The 27,430-nt window shown below is 43.8% G+C and overlaps 1 protein-coding gene across 1 annotated transcript in view; it reads right to left on the bottom strand.

Moving 5' to 3' along the window:
- CSMD1 (CUB and Sushi multiple domains 1) overlaps window positions 1–27,430 on the bottom strand; it is a 1,564,948-nt gene that overhangs the window by 356,179 nt on the left and 1,181,339 nt on the right. Inside the window, exons 13-17 of the mRNA XM_077771883.1 lie at window positions 17,540–17,722; window positions 15,901–16,095; window positions 10,498–10,636; window positions 7,623–7,810; window positions 2,352–2,540 (exon numbers count right to left, since the gene is read on the bottom strand). Of these exons, the coding sequence (XP_077628009.1) occupies window positions 2,352–2,540; window positions 7,623–7,810; window positions 10,498–10,636; window positions 15,901–16,095; window positions 17,540–17,722 (894 nt within the window). The remainder of the gene's footprint in view (window positions 1–2,351; window positions 2,541–7,622; window positions 7,811–10,497; window positions 10,637–15,900; window positions 16,096–17,539; window positions 17,723–27,430) is intronic.

The following is a 27,430-nucleotide window of genomic DNA, read 5'->3' as shown; positions in this document are numbered from 1 at the left end:
ATCACCAAAAAAACACAGAGATAAAATGGAAAGTCTCTCCTCCCTCTCCGTACAGCTTGCCGACCTCCCAAAAGGAGAGCCTTAGCGTTACGGTTTAGAATGCCTACTGTCAGCCATTTTCGACGTGTATACCATGAATGTGTCTCTACATGCACATGTGCGTATGTTCCCACACACAACCTGCATTTTTCCTCCAGAAACGGGTGTGTTGTGTCAGGCTCCCAGCAACAGGACACAATGACCACACACCTCCCTGACCCCACAGTGATCTGGAATAAATTGACCTTTCTGCTTTTTTGCCAATCAACAGGGTAGAAAAATATTTTTTGTGTATGTGTTTTCCTGAATCTCCGTCAGAGTGGACATATTTTAATGTGTTTAAGGGCCTCTTGTCTCCTTCTCTGAAGAGCCTATGTCCGTGTCTTCCTCATGGATCTGTCTCACGCATGGCACTGTCTTCCGCCCACCCAGTCCTATCATAAACTTATCTAGAATCACATTAAATGCAAAGACCAATTATTTTCTGTAGTCTGACTTTTTCCTTAACTTATTTATAAAATAGAAATTTTAGGGGCGCCTGCATGGCTCAGTCAGTTGAGCGTCTGACTTCGGCTCAGGTCATGATCTCACGGTTCATGGGTTCGAGCCCCACGTCGGGCTCTGTGCTGACAGCTGGGAGCCTGGAGCCTGTTTCAGATTCTGTGTCTCCTTCTCTCTCTGCCCCTCCCAGACTCATGCTGTGTTTTTCTCTGTCTCAATAATAAACATTAAAATTTTTTAAAAAATAAATAAATAGAAATTTTAATTTGTATGTAGTGAAATCTGTCAATGGTTTCCATTATTGTGTCTAGATATCCAGTTTGAACAACATCACTTAGGAAATAAGTCATCCCTCCTCACGGACTTGGAAAAAATTTAGCAAATTAAGTTCTCATACAGGCATATAACCTATTTGTGTATTTCTGTACTGATTTCATATTTTCCTTTTCATCCATTTTTGGTATGCTTTGATCCCAGATAGAGTCCTTCTTTATCAGTCTTAAAAAAGTATATTCCTATTTGGAGGCTTTACTCTTCCAGATTAATTCACAACATATTTATAAATTTCTATTAAAAATCCAAATTAATTTTAATTTGATTGTATTGAACTTAAAATTTTATTTGTAGAAAATCTGTATATTTGATAAGTTTCATCCCTACCACCTAGAAATGTATTAGGTATTTCCCTGTGTTAGAATATTCTTTGGGATTCTACTATAAACTTCTCAATTCTTTTAAGATAAGCCTCCATGTCTCCTGTTAAATCTACTGAAAGTCTTAGGGTACACAGGTATTACACTTCTGACAAACTATCCTTTGTGGAAACCCACAGATTTATGTTTATCCTGCTTGTGGCCATCTACTAGCACTTACTGCCCAAAGTTGTTTGTCTGTTCTTTGTAATAGTTATAATTTATGCCATTTTCTTAAATTATTGCATGAGTTAGGATCTTATGGATAATGGGAAGTAACATTTCTGATACTAAACAAGTTATTCTGTTCTCGACTTCCAGGGAGTTTTTATAATAGTCTGCTACTAAGTGTGATGTGTTCTATAGGGAAGTTCATTCCTATTATGGTTTGCTCTAAGCCATAAATACAACCACATCATAACATTGTTGAAAAAATGTTGTGAATGGGAACAATATATCTTCATAGAAATCATGTTATAATGTTGTTACACTCATGGCCAAAGGACACATCCTCTGTCTTTGGAAATGGTCACAAGCACATACGTGTAAACACCCCTCACCCTCCCCATGGTGCTCTCAGCAAGAATGGCATAGGTTTGGAGACTTCCAGGAGCAGATCTTTGCAGGGAGGGGGAGTGGCTGCCCAGGAAACCACTTGGGGGTCTTTTAGGAAGGCAGTTCCTATTCCTCCTGGGGAAAATGGTGAGAGCTTAGAGGGAACTGTGTAGACTTCAAGGTGGCTGCTCGAGGAAAACCAGGCCTGACGACGAAGAGCACACAGGCTCACCACCCTGTCTTCACGCCCCTTCAATAAGTGCCACGTGTAAGAGTGTGCGCATCACTGACCTGTTAAGTTTCAGTGTTCCGTGATCGTGTTGAAGCCTGGCCCATAATTTATTTATATTTACTTATTTATTTTAGTTTTCATTTCTAAACAGATGCCTCACCTCATAGAAGAAATGTGCCAGGTAAGCTCCAAGTATTGACCGGAATTCTCTTAGGTGCACAACTTTTCATGCTGCGCCGCCCTATGAAATATAACCCTTTCCACCCAAAGAGCTGGACGACGGACAGCTTCTACATCTCGGGAGGGTGTGCTGCCCCCCGGGCCCTGCCTACCGTCACAGCTGGGCAGCGCGTGGTTCCACTGACGGTCCCTCTCACAGACCAGGGGCTCATCGTCACTCAGCGTGTATCCCGGGTTGCAGCTGAACGTCACCGTAGACCTGATGCCAAAGTGGCTGCCGTGCCGATGACCGTTCACAGGGATTCCTGGGTCAAGGCAGGAGTCCGAGTCCAGAGTCACACCTGTGTGCGCAGAAAACCTACATCAACCCCGGAACTCGTCTGATTTATGGAAACGAACTATACGGGCAGTGAGACGTATAAAATATCCCCAGACATCATTGGACCTGGAAAATGATTCATGTCAATCCAGTCATCCATTAAAAAAATATACTTTCATATGTCTGATCTTGTTTTTATGTAGAGAGACATATACTGTTAACTATGTATCAGATGAGCTGTGAGCAGCACAAACCTGACTGACCCCTCGACATCTGAGGTTACTTCTCCTCCTTGGAAAACCAGTGAACTGTACTAAAGGAAGCCTGCCTCCTGTCTCCAGCGTCCCCTTCGCCTCCTTACTGCATTTTATGTTCCACTTAGATTTGGGCAGTCACCCTTCAACTCTCACAGACATGCACACAAGCGCCCAAGTCCATACACACGTAATGCAAAGCAAGACCTCACTGGATCTGATCTCCTGAAACTGCATTCCACACATCCATGCATTTTTCACATTTGCACTTTGGTCAGCCTCTTTGGAGATGGCTACAATTAGCCTATGCTAAAAGATGCTAAAAAGTGAAGTGCTATATAAAGTCAAGTAGTTATGATCATGTCATTCTAAGAGTTTCTTTTCTCTGTCTCTGAGATTTTTCTTTATTTTTAGAACATACATTTGAAAAGATAAGCAAAACGGGAGCAGGGGAAGAAGATGGCAGTGTGGTGGTTATGAATTCAAATACATAAAAAGACTCTGCCATTTTGCTTACACACAACTCTCAGTAAGGTTTGGGGCATTGCAATGGTGACTTAGCCTATTAACTAAAAATCTGAAATCTTCACTGACAATGCTCAGTCCCCTCAGAATGGTCTTTGAAATAACATTTCCAACCACTGCATAAAAGTGATGCAGCTACACTTTATACCCTCTCTCATTAAGTCATATTCATGACACACGAGTAAGGGGTGAGCTTTTAAACTAAATAATGGGTGATACTGTTTCTTCATTAGTATACAGCAAAATGTGATTCACTGGGCACCAGACCACAAACATGAAAGCTGAGCCACTAATGAAACATGGGCAGTGGGGATCTGGTTTCTGAGAGAGGTCTAGCTCCTAAGAGATACTCTGGANGCTCCAAGCAGAATCAATTGGGTGGGGGTGGATATCTGCCCTTAACTCTAAATTAGACTCTTTGTCTCAGGGCCAGATAAAGATATCTCCCTTCCCCATAGGATAAGCATCTAAATCCCCTACCTCAATCACTATTGATACAGGTTATGCATGAGTCTTCTACAAATCTATGTTCTGGAAAATTCTTACATATCAAAGAAGTTTGTCATCAGAAATCATTGTCTAAGGCAAACGCTACTCTGTGCCGTCCCCCAAACACTCAATTATAAAATAAGGTTGAGCTCCAGTCAGAGCAGGGATGCCTGCCTGGTAACCAGAAAGATTCTTGGGCCTCTCTCACCCCTCCCTCGCTGACACTGTCCATCCTTCAGGGACCCCTGGAACCCAGCCAGAGCTGGTCTCCGGCATTGGAGCCTGCTTGGAGTTCTCTCTCCCTCTCTCTCTGCCCCTACTCCATTTGTGCTCTCTCTCTGTCTCTCTCTGTCAAAATAAATAAATAAACTTACTAAAAAATTTAAAAAAAAAAGAAAGGTCATTATGTCTCAGAAACTAATATGCACGTGTGTGTGCACGAGCACACACACACAAGCAGAAAACATACTTCTTTGCCTTTCAAATTTTTTTTTAATGTTTATTTGTTAGAGGGAGAGCATGAACATGGGAAGGGAAGAGAGAGAGGGACACACAGAATCTGAAGTAGGCTCTGCACTGACAGCGTAGAGCCCGACGCGGGGCTCAAATCTACGAACTGTGAGATCATGGCCTGAGCCAAAGTCAGATGCTCAACCAACTGAGCCACCCCAGTGCTCCAAGTTTTAAAAATTGCACAGTGAATTACCAGCAAAGCAGGATATATACATTTATATGCAGTGAATCTTGCTTTTATGAGATATTTTAAAAGACACTTCTCAAAGCATTTCCCCTCAAAAAATCTAAAATTAAAAGGAAAACCTACATATACTTGAGACATCCACTTGTTTTCCAGTTCCCTGTAAAATTATGGCTACTTAACAGTGAGGCCCAAAGCTCTGCAAACAAACAGAGCAAGCAAATGATCATTCTGGGGGATGATACAGTGACTGTTATAGACAGAAACTGTGTCACCTTCCTTACGAAGAATAAAGTAATAGAAGGGCACACTGTGACTGGACACTGTGTTTATAAGATGTATGATTCATGAGCATCCGCACACAGGACAGACAGCCATTCTAGGCATGCTCTTAGGAAAACCTTAAAAAAATGACTTCACCCCTTCTGCCGTACAACTCAAATAGATCTGAAATTAGTGCTGTTGTGGTAGCTCACGCTGCCTTACCGGACCACTGCGACAGTAAGTCAGCCCTGAATACAGTGTGCTCATTTCTGCAACACTTTATGCTTGTAAAGGAGATTTCCATGNTCCAGGCTCTGAGCTGGCAGTCAGCACAGAGCCCGACATGGGGCTCGAACCCACGAACCGCGAGATCATGACCTGAGCGAAAGTCGGACGCCTAACCGACTAAGCCACCCAGGTGCCCCTAAGAATTTTTTAAAGTAAGGAAGGTTGACAGTGTCAAATGTTTATGACAAAAGACTAAAGGGAGATGAGCTACATTATTATGTTTAAATGGCATAAAGAATCTGACATTAATCTCTCCTGGGTCATGCGCAATCCACTTTTTGTTTAACATGTTGGATAAGCAAGTGATGTTATTTTCTAGCGTTTCCATACTGGCTTCTGGACACGTTTCTTCAAAGGGGACTAGCAATGGTCACAATGTTAAAGAGGTTGGTCGTAGGTGCCTTTTTTATGTTTTTTTCCTCTGCCTGTCTCTCTCTGCTCCTCTCTCTATTCTTGATTCTTCCATTACTCTGGGGTCCCCTGCATCATCTCCCTGCCCACCTGCCCTTTCCCTCTTCCTGTAAATCCATGGTTCGTCCCGTACCTGTCATGGCCTGCCTGGGCTGACTCAGGCACCCACTGTCCCCTACGTACCACCTCTGTGACGATGTGACAGAAATCCAGAATTCTGGTGGGCACCACAGACACAATGAATTACAGTATCTGGAATGGGAACACAGGCACCTACATTTTACTAGGGTTCTGGGGTGAGCATTAATGCACAGTGGTGGCAGAGAAACACGGCCCCGTGAGCACACTTTCTAAACAAGGATGACCTGCTGGGAGGGTGACAGTGCTTCCTAAAGTGCCCGGGGCCCCATCTGTCCACAGCAGCGCGAACACAGAGCATCTGAGCCCGCGTGCTGCACCTACTTAGGTTTACAGCTTGTGGGTGATGGTTTTGTACGTCAGCAGCCGACAGCCACAGTGTTACAGACCCCAGGCCTTTCCTGACTCAGGTCCTTATAAAGATCCCATGTCTTGCATCTCACCTGCTTTTGCCCAAGTCCTTGATTCTCCTCAAATACTGATTTGAGGGACTGATAAATAAATTGAGGTGATAACAGGTCAAGCTTCGGTGTGGTGTCCTTCTGGGTAATAATCTCCCAATATACCTTTGATGCTTTCATTCAGAGGAATTCGTAAACACACGTGGGGCCTTGTGGAAGGACCGCCAGCAGTTCACAGGGCAAACGTCAGCATGGATGTTTAGCCCAGTGGCCCTTCTGGGACAGAGCGCTGGGCAGTGGGTGCCGTGGGGACCTTCCCCACCTTTTCCCCAGAGAGGGCCTGGAGAGCTGGCTCCCAGCTCTTCCTGTCAGTGGGAGGAGGAGGGACTCGAGACCCCAAGGGTCAGAAATGTCTGTCGCTCACACAAGTAACACTCTGGTGCAAATGCTACCAGCTTGGTGACTGTTCTCATCTTTTACTGATACCCTGAAGGAAGAAAGGCAAACAGCACTGCTCTCCGAGAGGTCACGGCAGGCTGGGGAAGCAGCCTTCCCAGGGCTCAACTCTGCTGTCGAGCACAGGAGATCCGCACCTCCTCTCACCATGCAGTGGTTCTTTTGAGGATTATAAAAATTATTATAATTATCAGCATATTATAGACTATGAGTAAAGGTGGCAAGCTAAATAGGAACTTGTGACCTGACTTTCTATCATTTCTTGAATTCCAGAAAGAATGACCTGTTTATTTAAACAAGTTTGGTGAGCAGATTCCATCAGTTTCTACTACCTGCATAGACTCAAACCCATGAACTGTGAGACCATGACCTGAGTTGAAGCCGGATGTTTAACCAACTGAGCCCCCCAGGCACCCCAAAAAAGACCTTACTTTGAAAGAAAGGTTGCATGTATATGAAGTGAAACTAACTGAATTAAATTAGAAATTAATCACTAAATCATGAATACTGTAGGCATTACTAGAACATTCTATCATGACCTGATCTCTGAATCTCAGAAACTAAAGCTAAGACTCAAGTTTGCATTTATGGAAACAAAAATGGGAAGGAACACTTGAAGTTGGACAAAACACCCTGAACTGTCATATTCCAGCAATTGTAATTATTTCTAACAGTCATTCTGGGCTCTTGTTAGCACTTGTTAACAGCAACAGGTAGGTGTCATGACTGAGGTTCTGTTGGGTTTCAAGTCCCTATCCACTTCTGGTTCCATGTTCTCTCCCCACAGAAACATGCTCATGGGGGCCAACAGATAAAACCCCAACGGCCCTAAACATACTCTTCCAGCAAAGAACTCCCAGCCGTTGTTCGAGAAATATATTTTTAGTGATAATGTCTTTGGTCAGGAGCTGTATTTCCAATAGTAGTAATTTATCATTACATAACGTAGTAGGTAAACAAATTTAATCACTTAATTTTTTAATTTTATAATCCACAAATAAGTTTCCTTTTTTTTTTTTAAGTTTTAAAGTAAAAGCCCCCAAGATGCTCTCTCATCAATAAGAGAAGGTGCTTCCGAGTGTGCAGTGGGGTGTGGACAGAGGCCGCAAGGGCTGTCACCTGCGCTAGGGAAGCAGAATGTGTGTCTGGGAGGCAGATGGCAAGTGGACCCTCTGACTTACTCTCATAGTGAATGAGGAAGCCAACGCTGGAGCGGCTGTTGTCCGTGGTGAAGAGGAGGTACATGAAATGGCCTGTGCTGATCAGAAACTGGGGAGCCTGCGTGCCGTGATACTCTCCAATCAGCGGGGACGAGTTGGCTGGCCCGTCTCGGATTTCCAGCGTGTCATAGTTGACTTCAGTCTGGAATCTGTGGAGATTTGTACCGAGTCAGAAGAGGAAAGCTACTTTACCTTACTGACACTCCACAAGTATTTTCATGCATTAATGACAAAAACATGTACAGTAATATTGAAAAAAAAGAGAGAGAGCGAGAGAGAGAGAGAAACTTACAGTTATTCAACCTTTAAAAAAAATCTGGGCACATGGGATATTTAAGCATGGTACATTTTTCTAGAAGAAAAGGTATACCCTAAACCCCTCCCTGTTATGGAATACTCAGTCATGTCGCATCCCAAATGCAAAAGAGGGCAGTCTAGCTCTAAAATAAAAATACTGTGAACTAGATTAGTTTTCAGAGAGAATAAGGGAGGGAAGGGGTGGGGCAGGGAAGGGAGGGGAGGGCAGGGGAGGGAAGGGAAGGGAACCAGGTGCCCTGCTACCTCTAAGTCACATGTAATCCTCTGAGAGCACGGGATGACAATGACATAGTCCCACAACTATTAGCTTGGCCTGTGTCCCCTGACCCTCCATAAAAGGACCCCAAAACACACGGTAGACCAGAACGGAGCTGCAGGCTGTGCCTCTGTGGTCTGATGGGGTCTGATGGCTCTGCCCACTCGTTTACTTTTCTAGAACGTGCTCTAAACACCCTATGGTGTTTCAGTTACTTGAGTTTAGATTCAGGAGGTTTGGGTTAGCATGAAATGAATCTCTCTTGAGAACTGTGTGCTACAGTTTTCAGATCTTCTTTCTTTAGCAACAGTTAGGACTGATTATAGTGCATGTCTCCACAGCGGGCAGGTTTCCAGGGTGGATAGGAGATGGGAATGTTTTCCTTTCTTTGGTGACCTGATGCGCTTTGTGTGAGAATAACTTTAGCATGGGCTGTTATTTATTTATTTATTTATTTATTTATTTACTTATTTTTTATCTTAATTTTTTCTTTTCTTTTCTTTTTATTTAATTTTTTTTAATGTTTGGGGTGCCTGGGTGGCTCATCTGGTTAAGCATCTAACTGCGGCTCAGTTCATGATCTCATAGTTGTGGGTTCAAGCCCTGCATCGGGCTCTGGGCTGACAGTTCAGAGCCTGGAGCCTGCTTTGGATTCTCTGTCTCTCTCTCTCTCTGCCCCTCTTCCACTCTCAGTCTCTGTCTCTCTCTCTCAAAAATAAACAAACATTAATTGTTTTTAAATTTTTTAAATGTTTTTTTGAGAGAGGGAGGGAGGGAGGAAGAGAGAGAGAGAGAGAGAGAGAGAGAGAGAGAGAGAGAGAGAGAGACCACAAGCAGGGAAGGAGCCAAGAGAGGGAGACCAAGAATCCGAAAATAACTCCAGGCTCTGAGCTGTCAGCACTGAGGCTGACGCAGGGCTTGAACCTGCGAATCATGAGACCATGTGACCTGAGTTGAAGTCGGACACTTAACTGACTGAGCCACCCAGTCACCTCCATTATTTTGGGCCTTTAACTTTGTACATACAAACACATTCTTTACTAGGATGTCAGCCCACTGCTCAAGATGCAAGCTAATACTGTACTCTTCAACTAATCTTTAGAGAGTCGTGTAAAAATCACAAATGTCTGAGAATGTCAGAAGCGTTGGTTCTTATAAAGGGAATTTAGCAAATACCACAGTTCCATAATATTTAAAAGACAAGACTGAGGAAAATTATGTGTTTCTCTGTTCAGACAACTGAAAACAGAGTGTAACTTGCGCCAAGGAGGATGTGAGGCCGCACTTTCTCCTGAGTGATTTCAGTCTGATGGGTTGAGGAATCAGAGCTCTGATCTCCCCCAACTTAGGACCAATAAGTGTAAAAACTAATAAAGAACCAAACTTAATCTACTGACTGGTATAGAGTCAATTTGTTCTCAATGATTAGGTTTACATGTGAGGATCCATTCTCCAGTATAATGGATCCACGAGACGATTAATTTTCTTCTGAGAGACTATCCTACTAGACACTGTTATCTTACTAGACATAATAAAATGAACAATAACTTAAAATACAAATAATACTAAATGACAACGCAACTCCCACTAAAAATCTTTCCTGTATATATTATTGTTGGTTAGCAGAAAATAAGTGGAAAACAAAAGAAAATCATATAACAATGTTCATCTGTCCTGAGAGATTATAGTACCTTGAATGTTTTGTTTGAGAAGGTCACTGCTAGAGAGAGCTTATTAGTTTATTTTGTTAGATTATCAAATTCATTATCAAATGGCTTTGTCAAACCACATTCCAGTGATAGAATCGCTCACAGGGGATTAATGTGTCACACACCCCTGAGACAGCTCTGAGCTGAAAGCATGACGAGGTCATGAAACCGTGTTCCTGGGCTGTTCCAGAAGGCATCTAAGGGACCACAGGAACTTCCATTTGTCATTTAACCCCTGGCAGAACTGATTTCAGCTACAGATCCAAAGCCCAGAGTTGGACTCAGGGGCCAGCAATTGCGAGCACGGGGAATGATCATCTGGAACTTGCTACCACCCTATGCGAGGCGGCCCAGCGGACTTAGCTCTGGTCTTACAGGGTCAAATTCAAGAGGAACAAATACATCCAGCAAATGCCTGTTTCTCTTTAAGTGAACTCCTTTGGGGGGGTCCAACCAGGAGCTGTCATATCTCTACTTTTCATCATCCATTTAAGTAAAACTATTGGACGTGCATGAGTCATTAGGTCCAAATTGAGGAAAAGTTGGTTCTTACCTATCAAAAGTTATTTTGATGGAGTGTCCAGGCTTGGCTTCAATGATCCATTCACAGTTCAGAGAATCCTTATAGTATCCTGGCCATCCGGGAGGCAGAATGAGTCCACTGGAAGCTGTCAGGTGTCCGCCACATGGGGCTGAAAGACGGTTCAGGATGTCAGCAGGTCAGATTAAATACATGGGGACACCACAGCGACACCTGTGGCAGCAGGAATGCGCGTCTGTCTTCACGGACTTCACGTTCTCAAGGATTGAGGTTAAAAGCATCCCCAGATAAACTAAGTTTACTGAAAGCAGAGCACATGTATCCCACATCTGGGCATCTATCATCAACTCACAGCAAAGTTCCTTTGATCTAAAACCATCAAGGGGTAAAGTGGGAGATTGGTGACTTTCACGAATGGTTATATCCAATCGTCACAACGCATTCATGAAGTGCACACTGTTGATATCTGTATTTTATATGTGTTTGTAATTTCACAAACATCTGTTGATTAGCAAACAAAATTACTTCACGTCTGAAGCAGAAATACCCTGTGGGGTTTGTGTGCACATGTGTGTGCATGTGTGTGTGTTTGCAGACAGATACTATAGTTTAATGATATGTGTGTGCATATTCAGCTAGGATGGGTTTGTTTGATTAAAATGACTTTCCACACACATCAAACTAAATTATTAGGGGATGGTAGAAAACCAAACAGAATTTTCAAATTCAATAATCATAGGATTAAACCACGTCAGTCCCTTTGAATGACCCATGATTTTCAAGAAGAAAAAGAGTTTTAGGAAGGTATGTGCTTCGTGCACAGGAAAAGGGATTTTGGATTTCTGTAATATCTACAGGGATTTTTAAATAATAACACGTATTTAACATGTTTCTGCCCAGCTGGATATTTTTTTCAGGTTTTTCTTCTCAAAGTTCTTTGTCATATATGTAATCCAATTTGTCAATCTACAGATATCAAATGAAACATTAAAATGTCCCCAGTTAAAAAAAAATCATTTTTGAAAAAAAAAATGTGCCTCGTATCAACAAATAGCGAGATGCATTAAAATGCCAAAAAGTTGTATACAATTTCACCGAGGTGCTTATGCAGGAGAAGAGCAGCTGACAGAGAAATCTATAACAGTAATCCTGGTGGCTCCATTTGTAATGGAATAAGAAAAGAAACACTAAACATTTATGACAAGATTATGACTACATATTAGAATGTCACAAATACATTTGAAAATAATGTTTTCAAATTTTGTTAAGGTGAGTAAATCTTTGCAATTAAAATATTACATTTTGCTAATCAAGATATAAAATTATACATGCATCATAATCTAATTTAATAAAAATAATCCCTCATTTCAAGATGAGGGAGAATTTCAAAACAATGTTGATGGTGTAACACGGGTGACTTCTGTGGGGTCGTGTTCTTCTTGGTGTAGTTTCCTTTCTAAATAAGCCACGTAAGTGTGCATTTTTCTATACTTAGAAATTTATAACAAGAAATCAGTCATGTTTATGAACTTGTTATCGAAGAAAACTTTCATTCTGTAATCATAAATTTAAAAACAACCTATTTTTACTAATTAACATTAGGATTTTTTTCTGGTGAAGTCCTTAAATTCATCTTTTTAGCCTTTATTCTTATGCTTCCTGACATGTTGTAGCAAATACTTTTTAGAAAAGACATAAGCAAAATTAAACGATTTTATTTATTTCACATTTAACTATCCAAAGATAATATATAAGGAAGACATATAGCAATTATAGACTTTTTAAAAAGTTTAATACATGAGAGACCTTTTTTTNCAACTACCTTTTCCCATTCCGTTGGTTGCCTATTAGTTTTCTGGGTTGTTTCCTTTGCTGTGCAGATGAGAGACCTTTTTAAATCTGTGTGGTGAATTATTTTATATCTACAAGCCTTACTAGCCACCTAACTGTAAATCTGTACATTTCCTTCATTTTACTAAAGCTTTTTAAAAACTTCAAGTTGTTGTATTTCTTGGAAGGTGCTTCCATTGTCACGCATCATCATCATTTTATTAATATCTTTTAGTTATCACTTTACAATGTACAATGTATGTCAGAAGAAGTTGTACCACTTTATCCTAATGAAATAGATAGTTTAATTTTGATACTGTAGACCAACAAGTTAAATGGAAAAGGATTAAATGATAAAGTCAAGTTCGCCAACTTAGATTACATCATACGGGGTAACTCCTCCGCTATCATGTGTCAGCTTTGGTAAGAGGGCTACTTCTCACACAGGCCACCTGTCTGGTGGCTCCTTTCTTGAACTAGCTATGCCACCCGGGTCTTCTGCAGGGGTGATCAAGGACTCGTGGTAATAGGCTGTCCGTGTCACTTCCACGCACTCCTGACCAGGACCTGCTATGGCTTTCATCAAACCCAACTGGGGCCAAGAAAACCCACCTATTTGGTGGAGGTTCTGATTATATGGTGAATCATACTAACGACTTTCCTGTTCAATGAGATCTTTAGAATGCAAATTCCTCTGTGATTTATTACTGAGCATTTGCACAGATTAAGTACCTGGTTTTGTATTTATAAAATAAGCCTTTCTTGATGGCATATATGTTTTCTGCCGGCTGGGCTATGCTATGTGAATCCCGACTTTATGAAATATGATGCAGAAACTAATCCATATTTTGCAGTGACTGTGATAGTGTTCCCAACACTAAACTTCTATGAACTTGGAAGACAGAGGTCGTCCTCACACACCTCACTGGTGCTTGTGTCTTTTTCAATGTCCAACTTTTAAACTTTTTTCAAATCTGTTTTATGGTATTTTGTTCATTGACTTGTTGCACTTTTTATTTGGGTCACTTTGCATAATTTACATTTTCTAGGGAATCACCAATTTCATTGAACGTTAAAATTTGTTGCCATAGAGTTCATGGTGTATTCTTGTACAGTTATTTTCCCCCCAAATTAGCTTGTGTTTTAAAAATTTTTTAATTGTTTATTTATTTTTGAGAGAGAGGGAGAGTATGTGCGAGTAGGGGAGGGGGAGAGACAGAGAGGGAGACAGAGGATCTGTGCCGAAAGCACAGAGCCCAGTGCAGGGCTTGGACTCGTGAACTGTAAGATCAGGACATGAGCTCAAACTGGACGCTCAACCGACTGAGTCACCTAGGTGCCCAAGTTGTGTTTTCAGTGACAATGAGTAATACTTAAATATACGGGCAGGTTAGAGGCAGAACAAATAAACAGATAAATCTTTCATGCAGATGACAAACAATTTATACCCATGATTTGCTGGTATCCAGTAAACTCTGCCGGAAATAAACATAATTTTTAAAGAAATTGCTCTATTGTGAGCCTCTCACTCTTTACACAGTTATTATTAGTAACAATAAATTATTTTATTATTATGTCAAATTATTAGTTTTGTACTCATGGTTATTTTTCTTCTATATTGCTAAATGCCTAAAATTGTATTTTCTCCTGATTTTCGTAGCAGAATCTTAGCAGCTTTGTCTATTTTATTGATATTAACGAAGAATTCACTCTTGTATTAAAGTATTCTAACATGTGATTTTTAAAACTATGATATTCTAATTTATGATTTTTTTGTAACTTGTTAACTTCAGCAAAAAATGCCTTTACTTTTTGTCTTTTTGTTCAACACTGAGGTGTTTGCCTGCGAGTGTGGTCATCTTAGTAGAGAGGGTCCCTTTGACAAGGTTTCCGGGTAGCGCTGGCCGTCAGACCTGAGGTTTCCACAGCCTCTCTGTAGTATCTGCCTGTGGTTCTATTCTTGTCAAATGTTCACACTGTACTTGGCACACGGTCAGCACATGTGGCCTGGACTTACTGTTGTTTGTTAAGGTTCACCGTATAATCAAAGATCTGATTGATTATAAAAAGTAATCCTTGAGAAAAGCAGTAAATGTGTATATTCTCGAAGGAATGTCATGCTCCTTCTGTGTCTTTTCAAACGAGTTTGTACTAAAACCTTATTTCACATGATGCTTTCTCCTTTGTCCCGCTTTGTTAATTTTAAATCAACAACTTATTTCCAGGGCACCTGGATGGCTCGTCTGGCGAGCATCTGACCTGGACTGGGCTCAGGTCTTGATCCCAGGGCCGAGGAATCGAGTCCACATCGGGCTCGTGCTGAGTGGGGAACCTGCTTGGGAATCTCTCTCTGGCTCTCGCCCTCCACGTACTCCCTATCCCTCTCTCTCCCCCCCTCTGTCAAAATAAATAAAGTAAAGAGTAAATTAAAAAATTAAAGTAAATAAAACACATCTTTCTTATGAAACATGCTTTGCAGTCAACAGAGATACACGAGGCTCCAGCGGAATCAGCAAGCACGTTCACACGGGCACCACGATCCGTAGCCTCCGAGCATCCCTGAACGTGTGTTCACTTGCTCATAAAGGGGGATAACCTACCTACGTATTAACACTGGAGACGGTGTAGCATTCAGAAACTAACCCGCAGAAGACGATAGAAGGAGCCCCCACCACGGTGCCCCCGCCCGGAGATTCTCCAGGCCCCAACGGTGTTCAGCGCCCCTGCCCTGCTTCAGCACTTTATCAAAGTACAAAGTGAGTCCTGATCCTTAGATAAAGATGCTGCCTTGGCCCTGGGGCCTGAGGGCCGCGGGTGTGAGGCAGATGCCCACCCACCCCACCTTGGTCAGCCCCCTGGGGGTTCAGAGCTCAGGGTCCACACGAGACTCCGTCCCTGCTTACACCGCCTGCTTGCTCCAGTTGAGGCGATCATTCCAGACGGGAGAACAAAGCCCTTAACCTACAAGGGAAGACACATCAGGCTCGGGCCTGTAGGCTGCATCTGACAAAATATCTTTTGAATTTACTTATTGTAAAATAAACACCTAGTGACCGATGGCAACTGGAAAAAATAAAAATAAAAAATAGGCAGTAGAAAAAATCGCCTGTAACTGTAGTCCACATTTTGGTGTATATGCTCTTTCTAGGCTTCGTGTAGGAGCGCGTGACGACTTACCTGATTCTCTGCTGTTTAGAAGTGAAGCTCGCACGTTTGGTTGTTATATTTAATACCAGAAAGAGCATTCTTGAAAAAAAATGAATCTTTCCAGAGTTGTTTGGATGTGTCCTTACAGTTTTGATGCAGAGATACAATTAATAGCTCAAAAAGTACGATGAAAATGCACGACCCAGGTATGTATTTACAGCGCGAGGCTCGATCCCATGCCCGGGGCCCCGGCCTCGCCAACACCTCTGCGTAACGCTTCCGACTTTCACCTCCGTTTGAACGCCTGTGCCTCCCGCCCATCTGAACGGCTGCGTGACGCATGGCCGCAGCTGCGCAGTGCGGTGGAAAAGGCAGAGTCGCGGCNACCCCCGCGGCCCGCGGCCTAAGGCTGGTGCCCGGCGGCGCCGCACCACCTACCTTCGCAGCGGGGGACAGCCGAGCTCCAGACCACATTGCCGTCCTGCAGGATGCAGGTGACCGACTCCGAGCCCTGCGTTTTGACAAAGCCGTCGTCACAGTGGAAGGAAACGGAGCTCCCGAGCAGAAATCTGTCCCCAAAACGCCGCCCGTTTATGGGAATGCCAGGATCGTGACACTCATTCTGACCAAATGCTAAAAACAAAAACAAAACAAAACAAACATATAATCATGTAATTAAAATACTTGAATACAAGTATGTATATTTCAAAAAAAAAAACAACAAGCATACTAATGAAGCACTTTACTGTCCTAAAATTCCGGTACACCCTTACAGATAGAGAGATGGATTAAACAAACAGGATAGTGATATTTACTAAGACAGAAAGAATGAACACGTCAATAAATACAACTATTGTCTACACCACATCTCAGTTTGAAAGCATTTTTTGCGCATGTACTAAGAAAAACAAGAAATATGGCATGTGCTAAAGGAACTAGAGGCAGAGCAACAAGAACGCCCTAAACCCAGTAGAAGAATAGAAATAGTAAAAATTNGGGGGGAGATGGGCATGGAGGAGGGCACTTGTGGGGATGAGCACTGGGTGTTATATGGAAACCAACTTGACAATAAACTATTTGTAGAAACAAAAATAACAAAAAAAAGATATATGGCAGGTGCTAGAAAGGATTTGGGATCGGACACATCTGGGCTAGAACCCTGGCAGATATTCTGATGATACGATTACACATCCTAATTCAGATAAGGAACGCCCAGCCTACATCCCAAAGCTTCTATAATATTAAATGAAATAAATAATTACTGGGAAATCCTAAGCACAGGATCTAAGAGAAGTAGGCAGCCAGTAAATTATGATTTATAACTCATACTTACTGTTGTTACCTTAACAATGCATTTAAGTAATTATTGTTAAATACAATCTGGTTTGCAAATGAGGACTCTGAGAGAAAAAAAAAAGAGAGCGAGAGAGAGAGAGGGAAAGAGAGCTGTTTTACCAAAATTCACTAAGTATATACAAGTACTGGTGCTCTAATCCATGGCTCCTGCCCTCAAATGGCCCAATCCATTTCCTAGAGTAGTTTTTGCATGGAGCGTGCTGCACAGGTGGACGGATGGATGCAGAGATGGAAAGAAGGAAGAGAGGAAGTGAGGGAGGGAAAGAAAGGAAAGAAGGAAGAATGGAAGTGGGGAAGGAAGGGAGGAAGGAAGGGAGGAAGGAAGAGAGAGAGAGGGAGGGAGGGAGGAAGGGAGGATGGCAGGGACGAAGGAAGGAGAAAACCAGACAGAGAGGAACAGGCCCACGAGCGAGTCCCTATGGCATNACGTGCATGTGTGCACACGTGTATGTATGGACACGTGTACTTTTTGGGGAGGTCGCCTGCTGGACTTAGGTCTGAGGTCTGACAATTCCGAATACACTTTCCAGGCCACGCTACGTTTAGTCACAAAATAAATCTTGCTTTCCAACTGCAGTGAAGTGCTTGGTTCTACTTGTTAAAACCCTTTACCTACAAGAACCAGGCACTGACACCCAGACGGATGCTGTGGTGCCTCCTTGTTACAGCATTAGCCAAGGGATAAGGACGGACGCCTGGGGACCCCCGGCCCGGCACTCACACACGCAGCTGGGCTTGTTCCCCGACCACTGGTTGTTCTGCTGGCACGTGATGACCCTCTCCCCCACCAGCTCGAAGGCCGCCTGGCACTCGAAAGTGAGCGTGTCCCCGTGCAGGAAGCTGCTGCCAGTCCGCTTCCCGTAGGCGGGGACCCCGGGATCCCCGCATCCTCCCTTTTCAATTTCTGAAAAAGGGAGAGAAAAACGAACAGTCAAACAAACAAAAACACTCAGTGCACATTTTTTTAAACAATTCAGAAAGTGAGTGAGTGGTTACTTCTGCTGCTGTACTTGTAGCTTTTGATTTGTTAAGAGTTTCAAAAGGATGCTCATTTCATCTAACATATAATTGCAAAAGCCTGGGAGCGGGGGGAGAGTAACTGAACTTGAGAGAAAGGTATTTAATTTATCGTCTTCTAAGGGAGCCGGATGGTTGCACAGATGTTGGTAATGCAGACGTTACAAGTAATAGATGCCCCTGCCTGGCCCCCACGCCTCCCACATCCTGTCCAGAACTGCTGGTGTTAAAATGTAAATACCAAGGCGTTTTCATCTGTTTTTTTTTTTTTAATGTGAACAACACAAGTAAGACTGTCCATTCCCTACTGAATATTTAAATCAATAAATGAGTGTGAATATTCTTTCCCTTAATCTTAAGACTCGTTTATGAAACAAAAGGAATATATTAATGGTCTTCAGGTGAAAAGAAAATAGGCAGAAATCAAGCCCCTTTTTCATTAAAACACGACTGTAATGAAAGATGGATACAAACGCGTCAAGAGTATACATATATTTCAACCTTTGCTCCGTCTTAAATGTTAACTACACAAAATGAATTAAATATTTATTCATACGAAAATAGTTCTTGAGAGCAAACTACACGTCAGGTCCTGTTCTAGGTAATGAGGTTACTTAGCAAACAAGACCGAATTCTTGCACTCACGGGGCTCACATTATATGGAGGGAAAGGAGGAAAGTTTTTAAATGTGTAGGATTTCAGACCGTGATAGGTGGTCTGAAGCAAGATGAAGAGGTGCAAAGGATTGCGAATAGTGGATGCGGGAGGAAACAGAAGGTATAAACATCCCAAGGGAAGTCTGAAATCAGCCCTTCTAAGAAAGAGATACCAGCCCAGTGTGGTGGGTCCGCCCTGATAGCCGGAAAGGAAGGGAGGGACACCCCCCCCAAACCCCGGCAGCCTGTCAGGTTTTAGGTTTTTGTGAGTAGTACCCCGGGAAGAAGGCATTGCAGGGCTTTAGGATGAAACAGGACCTAATCTGAATCCCAGTGTAAAAAACCTCCCTGCAGGACTGGTGAGTGGAGGCAGGGAGAGAAGTGAGTTTCAACCAACACAGGATGGTTTCCATGCACACGTCCCCAATCCATCTATTGGTCCCCCTCAAATTCTTCATGGGCTTATCCTAGTTTCTTGTGCCCACCAGACACACATTCAAATCCAGGTTTATTAGCAATCTAACTACTTTCTAGTCACGTTCACAATTTTCTGGAATGTTGTAGAATGGCACTGGACTGAGTTTCTGGATGGTCTTTCGGGACGTGCCTACCTTGTGGGGAACATATACACACCCCGTGATGAGCGGGGAAACTTGACATCTGAGAGTTTACCAAAGAAGTGAAGTCAGCTGTAACATCATAATGGTGTCACAACTCGCAATATATGGAATACGGTCACATCAATGTGCTCCGCTACCTCCCAGGCTATCAAGTAAAGAAGGGGACCCTTACAGTGACAGTTAATGGGAACAGAAGTGTTCCTGAGTGCAACACAGGCCAAAGAAATCACCCCGACACCATGTTTTCTTAAGGACAGACCTTGAAGTTCAAGTTGTGTGACTTGAGCCATGAGTGGACTTAACTTGACTTTAACAGTGAGGGTGCCTTGCACCAAATTTTGTTTGTTTTTGACTTGAATAAAAGGCAAATCAATGGTTTGTCACAAAAACCAGCTTTCAGTTGGTGCAGCCTCTCAGCTGTGTAGGGGCTGGGCACCCCAAGGTCCTGGCAAAGGACACAGCCCTGAAGTCAGGAATCAGGATGCCAGAGACTCCTGGCCTCTGAATGGCCACCATGAGCAACTCAGTCTCTCAAAAGCCTCACGTTTACATCATCAGCTACTGCTTCCTTACCTCAAAGGTCAGTAGAGGGAGTTAAACGATATAATTCACACAACATAGCCAGGATCTAGGGCTTGAAATGTTAGCCATCACTAACATTGTGAGCAACCATAGACTTTTAGAAGTTTGTTCTGCATCTGTGATTCTGTGGATTTACCACAGTTCCTTCTTACAAGGAAATACAGGACGGCGTGTTGGGATAATGCTGTTTCTACATTAATTGAGTCCAAGAAGTGAGCAGAGTGCTCAGACTCAAAACGGTTGTAGTTAGACCCGCAGTGTGGATGCAGATGGAGAGCTTAGCTGCTCGCAGATGCTTGCACGTGGAGTGGCGCACGGCTGAGGGAGACGTTCGCACGGGGAGCAGTGCACAGCTAAGGGAGACCCAGCTGATTATTCATCTGTGCACCATGCACCTGGAAGGGTCCCAGCACGGGCAGAGAGGAACAAAGGCTTGTTCCCATCACAGCTAAGGTCCCCTGGGAGCCTTTACACAACCGAGTATCCTGCTGCAAGGTCCCTTATCAAACTCTATCCACAAGACTTTCTGACACCCTGGGGCCTCCATGTTGTTGACTTTCCATTCTGTGCCTCCTCCTCAACACTCCACCGAATGTTGTACGTTCTTCAACCAGCCCCCAGGTGCGTGAGCAGATGCGCCTATCAGCCGCCTGTGTGGCATAAAGGGACCCAGCAGCGTACTGTCAGTGTGCATTTTCCAAATACTTTACGCATCTTCAACTTAAATTTCTGCCTTTCCTTGAAGGGCACTCACATTCAAGCCAGAGGCACAGCGAGCAGTCCCGAATCTCTCGGGCGCCCTTCCTTGCTGGCCCCCCACCTCCATCTACGGCATGTCCTCTATTTCCTTCATGGCCTCCACCCTCATTAAAGCCCACAGCCCAGATTTTGCTCCCTGTTCTAGAAAAGTCAGGGTTTTTTTTGTTTTTGTTTTTGTTTTTTTTTGGAGAGGTTTTAGAACCCATCCAGTCAGGATGGATTTCAGTTGTGAGCCTGTCTTTCTGCCTCATCACACTGCAGATTTTTCCAGAATGATGACTAATCCATGTCTGTACTAAAAATAGTGCCAGAAACAAGTAGATTCTTGGTATTTTGTTCTTTGAAGGACCCTCTGAGATGTCTGACCCAGCTTCCGGTAGAAGACAGGCTGCCGATTTGTTCTCTGCCCTACAAAGAGCTGCTAGCCTCTGGCCAGTGTTTTGGTCTGTGGCCAGCATGGGGAGCGCAGTATGTGGGCTGTTCTGGCTGTCAGGTGTAGGACACAAGCAAACAGAGCAGGCCACGGACCTGTGAGGTCTGCAGCTTGGGGCAGCCGGCGGAAAACAGTAGGCAGTATGAAATACGCCAGCCGGGGACACACGTACGGCAGAAAGAGAATGCAAGGTGAGAGGGAACACAGACCATGCAGGGCTCCGTTTCGGGTGGAAACAGGGCCAGACTCTGCAGAGGAAACATTTGAGTAGAGGTGTGGAGGGAGCACCCGAGTGAGCGGAAGAGAGAAGAACACCGCACGGACAGAAGACAGAGCCACAGCCCGGGGCTGAGTGACGAAGCCCCCCGGCCGGGTTGGGCAACAGCAAGATTGCCGTCCTGCGATCAAGGCGGAGGCAAGTGGAACACCAGAGCAACAAGCAGGTCATGGACCAGGCAACAGAGGACCTCTTGACCTTGACTGGGATATGGTTCTTTCATGATGCTTTCTTATAATCATGCTGTGAGAGCTACGGAAACCACGGGAGACGGCCAAGTGTTTGCTAATTTGTTGGGAAGCATCATGTGCCTAACAGAGGTGGGAGAGGAGGCTCCTCAATGCCACCATAAAATACACATAACTTAGAGGTATCAGCTCTATGGCTTTTTGCTTCTTTGTTGCCAAGAACTCCATCCCAAATGATCCTGAAGATGTTAACTTCTATGAACCCATTTATACACGCTTGGTGGGCAACAGGCATTACAGAAAAGGGTGCCCCGCGGGCAATGCAGGTTCGAGTCACAGGTCTTTTATTTCATGTTCCTGGAAAGCTGGCTCTATTGTTCTCTGTGATACTCTTCCCACATTATCAGAGGAGCACATCCTCTGTGCCAAGGTGCTAGGACTGAAAACCATTAGTTACACTCCAGAAGCTGACAGAGCAGTGATGTGGACAGACTGATGGCGGCTGTCACGACACCTGGTGAGACATCTGTCCTATCAGAGCTGTTCTCACGTCTGTACCAGGGTCACAAATGCGCAGCCAAAGCCCCCAGTGCTCATCCTGTGGTGTCCACTGCAGCTGGGTCTGGTCCAGAGCCGTCCAGCCAAGGGCAGCTCCCGGTGGAGCCAGCCACACTCAGGGACAAGAGAGGACCAGTCCGGGGTCAGTGGCCGTCACCATCCCCTGGGCTTTAAGGAGATGTTCCTCAGGACACGTTCTACTTCTCTGCAGGGTTAATTCCACCCTCCTAACCAACACCAGCATTACTGGACCCCTGTTTTCAGGATGCAACAGGTCCAAAAGGAAGGAAAAAGGCCTTCAACCTTATTCTTTTTACATTTTTTTCTTAATGTTTATTTATTTTTGAGAGAGAGAGAGAGAGAGAATGAGAGGGGGAAGGGGCAGAGAGAGGGAGACAGAATCTGAATCAGGCTCCAGGCTCTGAGCTGTCAGCACAGAGCCTGATGCAGGGCTACAACCCATGAGCCCTGAGATCATGGCCTGAGTCAGAGTCAGATGCTTAACAGACTGAGCCCCCCAGGCGCCCCAAGCCCTTCAACTTTAGAACTTTAGGTAAAGCTGATCCTTACATCATCTGGCCCCATATTATCATCACTGAATGCAATACCTGATCATTTTACAGATGCCTCTGTACTACGATGTTTTTTCCGTTAACTAGAAGCTTTGAGATTGTGCATTTTTAAAGAGTGAGGCAGTCTTAATTCCAGCAAAGTTAAATAGAGCCCTCTTTTGCCCTGGCCTCTGCCTTCTGGCCGCCTGCACACAGTGGTTCCCACACCTGCCCACACAGCAGCATCACACGGAGCTCCTCCGCCCTCCCGGTCTCACATTCCAGTGTTTTCCAAGGAAGCACTAAGCTGCACTATGAACATGGTACCCTGGAAGGAGGAGGGGCAGCGGCGAGCAGCACAGGACCCACCCCAGGACCGCAGACAGCCCCAGTCGGGGCAGAAGGATGAGAGAGGCTGGTTGCCAAGATGTCAAAACACAGGAGCCCGCTGAGGTGCAGCACCTGGGGGACACTTCCTGGTGGACCCCAAGGGTCTGGACAGTGAGCGTACGGAATTTCACCCCTCCAGTCTCACCCGACATGCCTTTCCCTGAAGCATGTCAGCACCGGGGTGAAGATACAGAAAACTGAAAAAAAAAAATGACTGATTTAGACAAACCCCTGGTAATAAATATTTCCAGAATAAGCACACAGCATGTACTGTCAAAGGGGAAACACGAACAGCTTCCCGACAGTAGTTCTTCATTTGGATTAAAGCAAAGCTGTACACAAAAAGAGAAACACCAAAGTGGATTTATTCTTTATGGCTATTTGAAAATAATCACATGGAAATGACTCAATGTGTGCAATAAACCTATGCAGCAGCCACACCAGCACAGGGACAGTGGGTCATCTCACATGGTAAACTACTCTCTGTGTCACAGGCCAGCGTACAGTAGTTAGTGTCCTTAAGTATCGTGAATTTCATTTTATTAGGATTGCCTTTGGCTGCGAGGAACAAAAAAGTTCAACGACGCTAGCTTGAACTCATGAGTATTTTCTTTTCCTCATGCACCCAGACGTTGGAAGGGCAGAGGGGCAGGTGGGTTAAGTTGGCAAGAGCCCAGATGCCCCCGACCCACCTTCCCCCCCGACTCAGGGGCCAACATCTCGAGGGGTGTGGTGTCTTGGCACAAAGGGGCTGCTGGGTCTCAAGACAGAAGGAAGTGAAGAGTTAAAGCTTCCCCAAAGGGCAGCGAGCTGGCTTTTCTCTTTAACGCGCACGCGCACACACACATACACACACACACACACACACGAAACAAAAAACAAGCAAAAAAATACCCCCAATCTTTCCAGAGCCGTATCTGTTCACCTCTCTTTGTCCCCTGCAGGTCACCTGGGTCATTATTCCCTTGAAAGATCCAGGAAATGTCATATTAGACTCCACAGTGGATGAAAAACAAAGAAAAATCAGTTTTTTTTAAATAAATGATAAGTCTTGTGGATAATCCACAACATCTGCCACAGAATGTCAGCAAAATTAAAAGCTGAATTGGGTTCCTACCAAAAATATCACCTCAGTGGTAACAAAATCACCTCCCAGACGTAAAATCATTTCTAATATGTGTGGCTCTGTTCACCAGCATAGTGTTTAAATATTTTGCTACCCTGTGTTTAGTTTTCAGGAAAAAAAATAGAAGTAAGTTTTTAAAAATTCTAGTGGGAATAAGCCTGGAGTTAAATAATTAAAGCAAATAAAAGTAAATGTATTTTGAGACAAAATGTGAATGTGAGTAAAATTATTTTCACATAGGTAGAAGAGTAACAAATTAGGTAAAAAGAAAAAAATAAGAGAATGCTTCAGAATATAATAAATCAAAGCCTGTGGGTACTTCTTAATTCTTTCTTCGTCCTGGCATAAAGATGAGGAGGGGTCCAAGGCTACTTTTACTGGAGTAGACAGCAATTTACAGGTACTCATTAACTGGCTAACTTCCAATTGCTTTGGAATTTCAGGGGCTTGAAGGCACACTTGGATGTATAGCCATAAAGAAGAGAAAGAGGTGCATATTTAAGGGGAAAATAAAAAGCAATTTAAATTTTAGAAACTAGGGGAGAGGTTTAATAAATCACTGGCCCTGTTATCAACTTTTTTTCCTAAGGAGATTAACTGTATAGAAAGGAAGAAAGGCACCATTTATTAGAGCATTCCAGACACTTCTACTTAGCAGCCCTAGCATATAAATTCACTAATTCTTCCAAGTATGTTTCATAGCTAGTTTTTCTCTGACAGGAAGTCACACTTGTTAGACATAAACACCTGATATCTGCTGTCCTAAGATAGATGTTGGACTTTTACTAATAATAAGCAATACAGTCTTCCTTGACATTATTATTACNCTAATTCTTCCAAGTATGTTTCATAGCTAGTTTTTCTCTGACAGGAAGTCACACTTGTTAGACATAAACACCTGATATCTGCTGTCCTAAGATAGATGTTGGACTTTTACTAATAATAAGCAATACACAGTCTTCCTTGACATTATTATTATTTACCATAGAGTACCAAAGATAAGCATCCTATGTCTATTATATCTACTGAGATCAATAGCTTGTGCCTAATTTGCAATGATTATTTTGTGATTGAAATGGGCATTTAGCTATGAATAATTTAAACATTTTCCTGGCCAATTTTTTTTCAACTTTGCTCTACAATTAGGCACATTTGGGCACTTGATTATCCAATTATCTGTGCATTAGAGTAAATCGAAAATTGCTTCTGGAGAATCTTGGCATTGCCCACGGGTACTTCATTAGGTCATTTCCTCAGAGTTGGCATACCATCTTTTCAGACCTGTGTTCTTGTCAGACATCTCATCTTATAAGATAACATCATTTTACCCAAGCATATGGCTCTACTCTAAATTGGCAACCCAGGATGTCGGCATAGCAAGTAATTATCAGGGATTACAATACTGAATTAACTGTTATTCAATAGTTGTTCAGAGTTGTTATGGGATGAATTATGCACCCCTTCATAACTGATGCTGAAGCCATAACACTCGATGTGGCCATATTTGGAGGTGGCGCCTCGAGGGCGGTAACTAAGTTGATTCCCCAGGATCGGTGTCTTTCTAAGAAGAGGGCCAGACACACGCAGAGAGGAAGCTGTGAAGACCCAAGGAGAAGACGGCCACCTGCTAGCTAAGAGGGAGGCCTCAGGGGACGTGAAAGCTGCCAGCTCTGTGATATCGGACTTGCCACCTACGGAACCATGGGGACCCCCCGACCTGCATGGTTACGACAGCCCGGCACTCTAATATCCATGTGAATCAACACACTATTTCCACAAATTGTTGTTCCCATGAGGTCAACTCACCGTATAATAAATGAGTCCTTTCTAAGGTCAAGATCAGTCGCTTTTATGTTCTCTGGCAGAGCTTTTCTACTAAACAGACTTGGGCTCTGAAATCATGCCCTTGGCGGATGCTGGGAATTGTCAAAGGAGGGACCTCCTGTCCCTTCATGCTGAGGGATGTTTCCTAAAAAGACTCTTGAGAGCACTGTTTACAGTGCAGTGAAAAATTACTTTTGTGAATTTTCTAGAGGGAAAAGTACTCTCTGATTACAGGAGCATAAGGTTCCTGGGGCACTGGTTTGTTTTTATTCTACCCTCTCTCTGACCATGTGAGGATGAGAAGGCCCTGTTCATGGTGAAGATAGAAGCCTGGGGGTCTTCTGTGGGTTGGGGGTCATCGGAGTTGGGTGAGAAGGAGGAGTAGGTGGCGCACACAAAGATGAAAATGGAGCTTCTGGAAAGCTCTGGTAACGACAAGTTCTTCAGGACACAGCAGGGAGTCGTCAAGGTGCTCCCGGTAGGCCAAGGTCTCGTGTCCAATGCCCCTCCAGCTCTCTGGAGGGCCCAAACTTGGTCCTTAACTTCCCTATCTTTTAAGAGAGGGAAGGTTCTCCTGGACCAGCAAGTTGCCACAGGAGAGCACGGGAAGGGGTACTGGTGATTAGGGTGGATGGAGGGAAACTGCGTTTTGGTCTGTTGTCTACAACACTCACCAGTGTTCAGCCTGAGGGTCAAGGCCATTAGTCCTGGGAAGGCTGTGTGGACGGTTCACACTGTTATGGCCACATAAGGTCGACTCCATCCTGAGTAGCAGAAAAGCGCTCCGTCCTCTCCCCACCGCCTGTCACGGTGTCAGAAGACCTGCTTGTCCCACCACAGGTTACCACCCTAGAAGCATCTGGCTCATGAGGACGACACACATGTACGACTTCTTGTTCAGAATTTCCCGGGTCTTCGCCCTGTCCTGTCACTTGGGGAGGCCCTGGCGGTTGACCCACACATCCTGACCCATCTGCCCTGGAGGGTGGTCAGCAGCTGGCCCTTCTGTGCACAACGTTCTGTGGAGGGAAACGCCTCCTGCCCTGGTCCCCTGTTCGCAGAATGCTCTCACCGTCAGCTTATCCTTCTGGGGAATGCTGCTCTCTAGTCCGTCAAAGTCGGATACCTCCATCCTTTCCTTCACATTTCTGCAGCGTGTACTTTAGTCAGGTCCAGAGAAGAACGGTGAGACAAGAAACACTAATCTCTATCAGTGATTACAACTGTGCCCTGTTCCTTTCATCCATCGCAAAGAGTTCACTTAGGGGTGTAAGAGGTTCCAGTAAAACCTGCATTATTATGATTTTGTTATTTGTTGTTATGAAGAGCAGTGCGTGCTGGAAACACTTAGAGTAAGCATTCCAAAATTCAGTTTACCTATCGCAACTATTTCTGAAGCAATCGGGATGTTTCCACGTGTTTCTACTTTACATTATGGTTTGGGAACTCACAGAAGAATATTTTAAAGCTTCTGCAAGATTTCTTTGGTTTCAAAATAGAGGAAGTACTACAACCACGTGTAAATGCAATCTTTCTTGGTGAAAATATTTTTGTTTCAGTTGTATCAGAAACCAGATTTAAAAGCCTAACTGCATTATCTAATCTTAATGAGAAACAAAGGCCGTAGGATT

This window comes from Crocuta crocuta, unplaced genomic scaffold (assembly GCF_008692635.1).
Source record: "Crocuta crocuta isolate KB4526 unplaced genomic scaffold, BGI_CrCroc_1.0 scaffold111, whole genome shotgun sequence".
Classification (NCBI taxonomy): Eukaryota; Metazoa; Chordata; class Mammalia; order Carnivora; family Hyaenidae; genus Crocuta; species Crocuta crocuta.
Note: the sequence above shows the minus strand (reverse complement) of the source record. Positions and strands in the feature narration are given on the sequence as shown.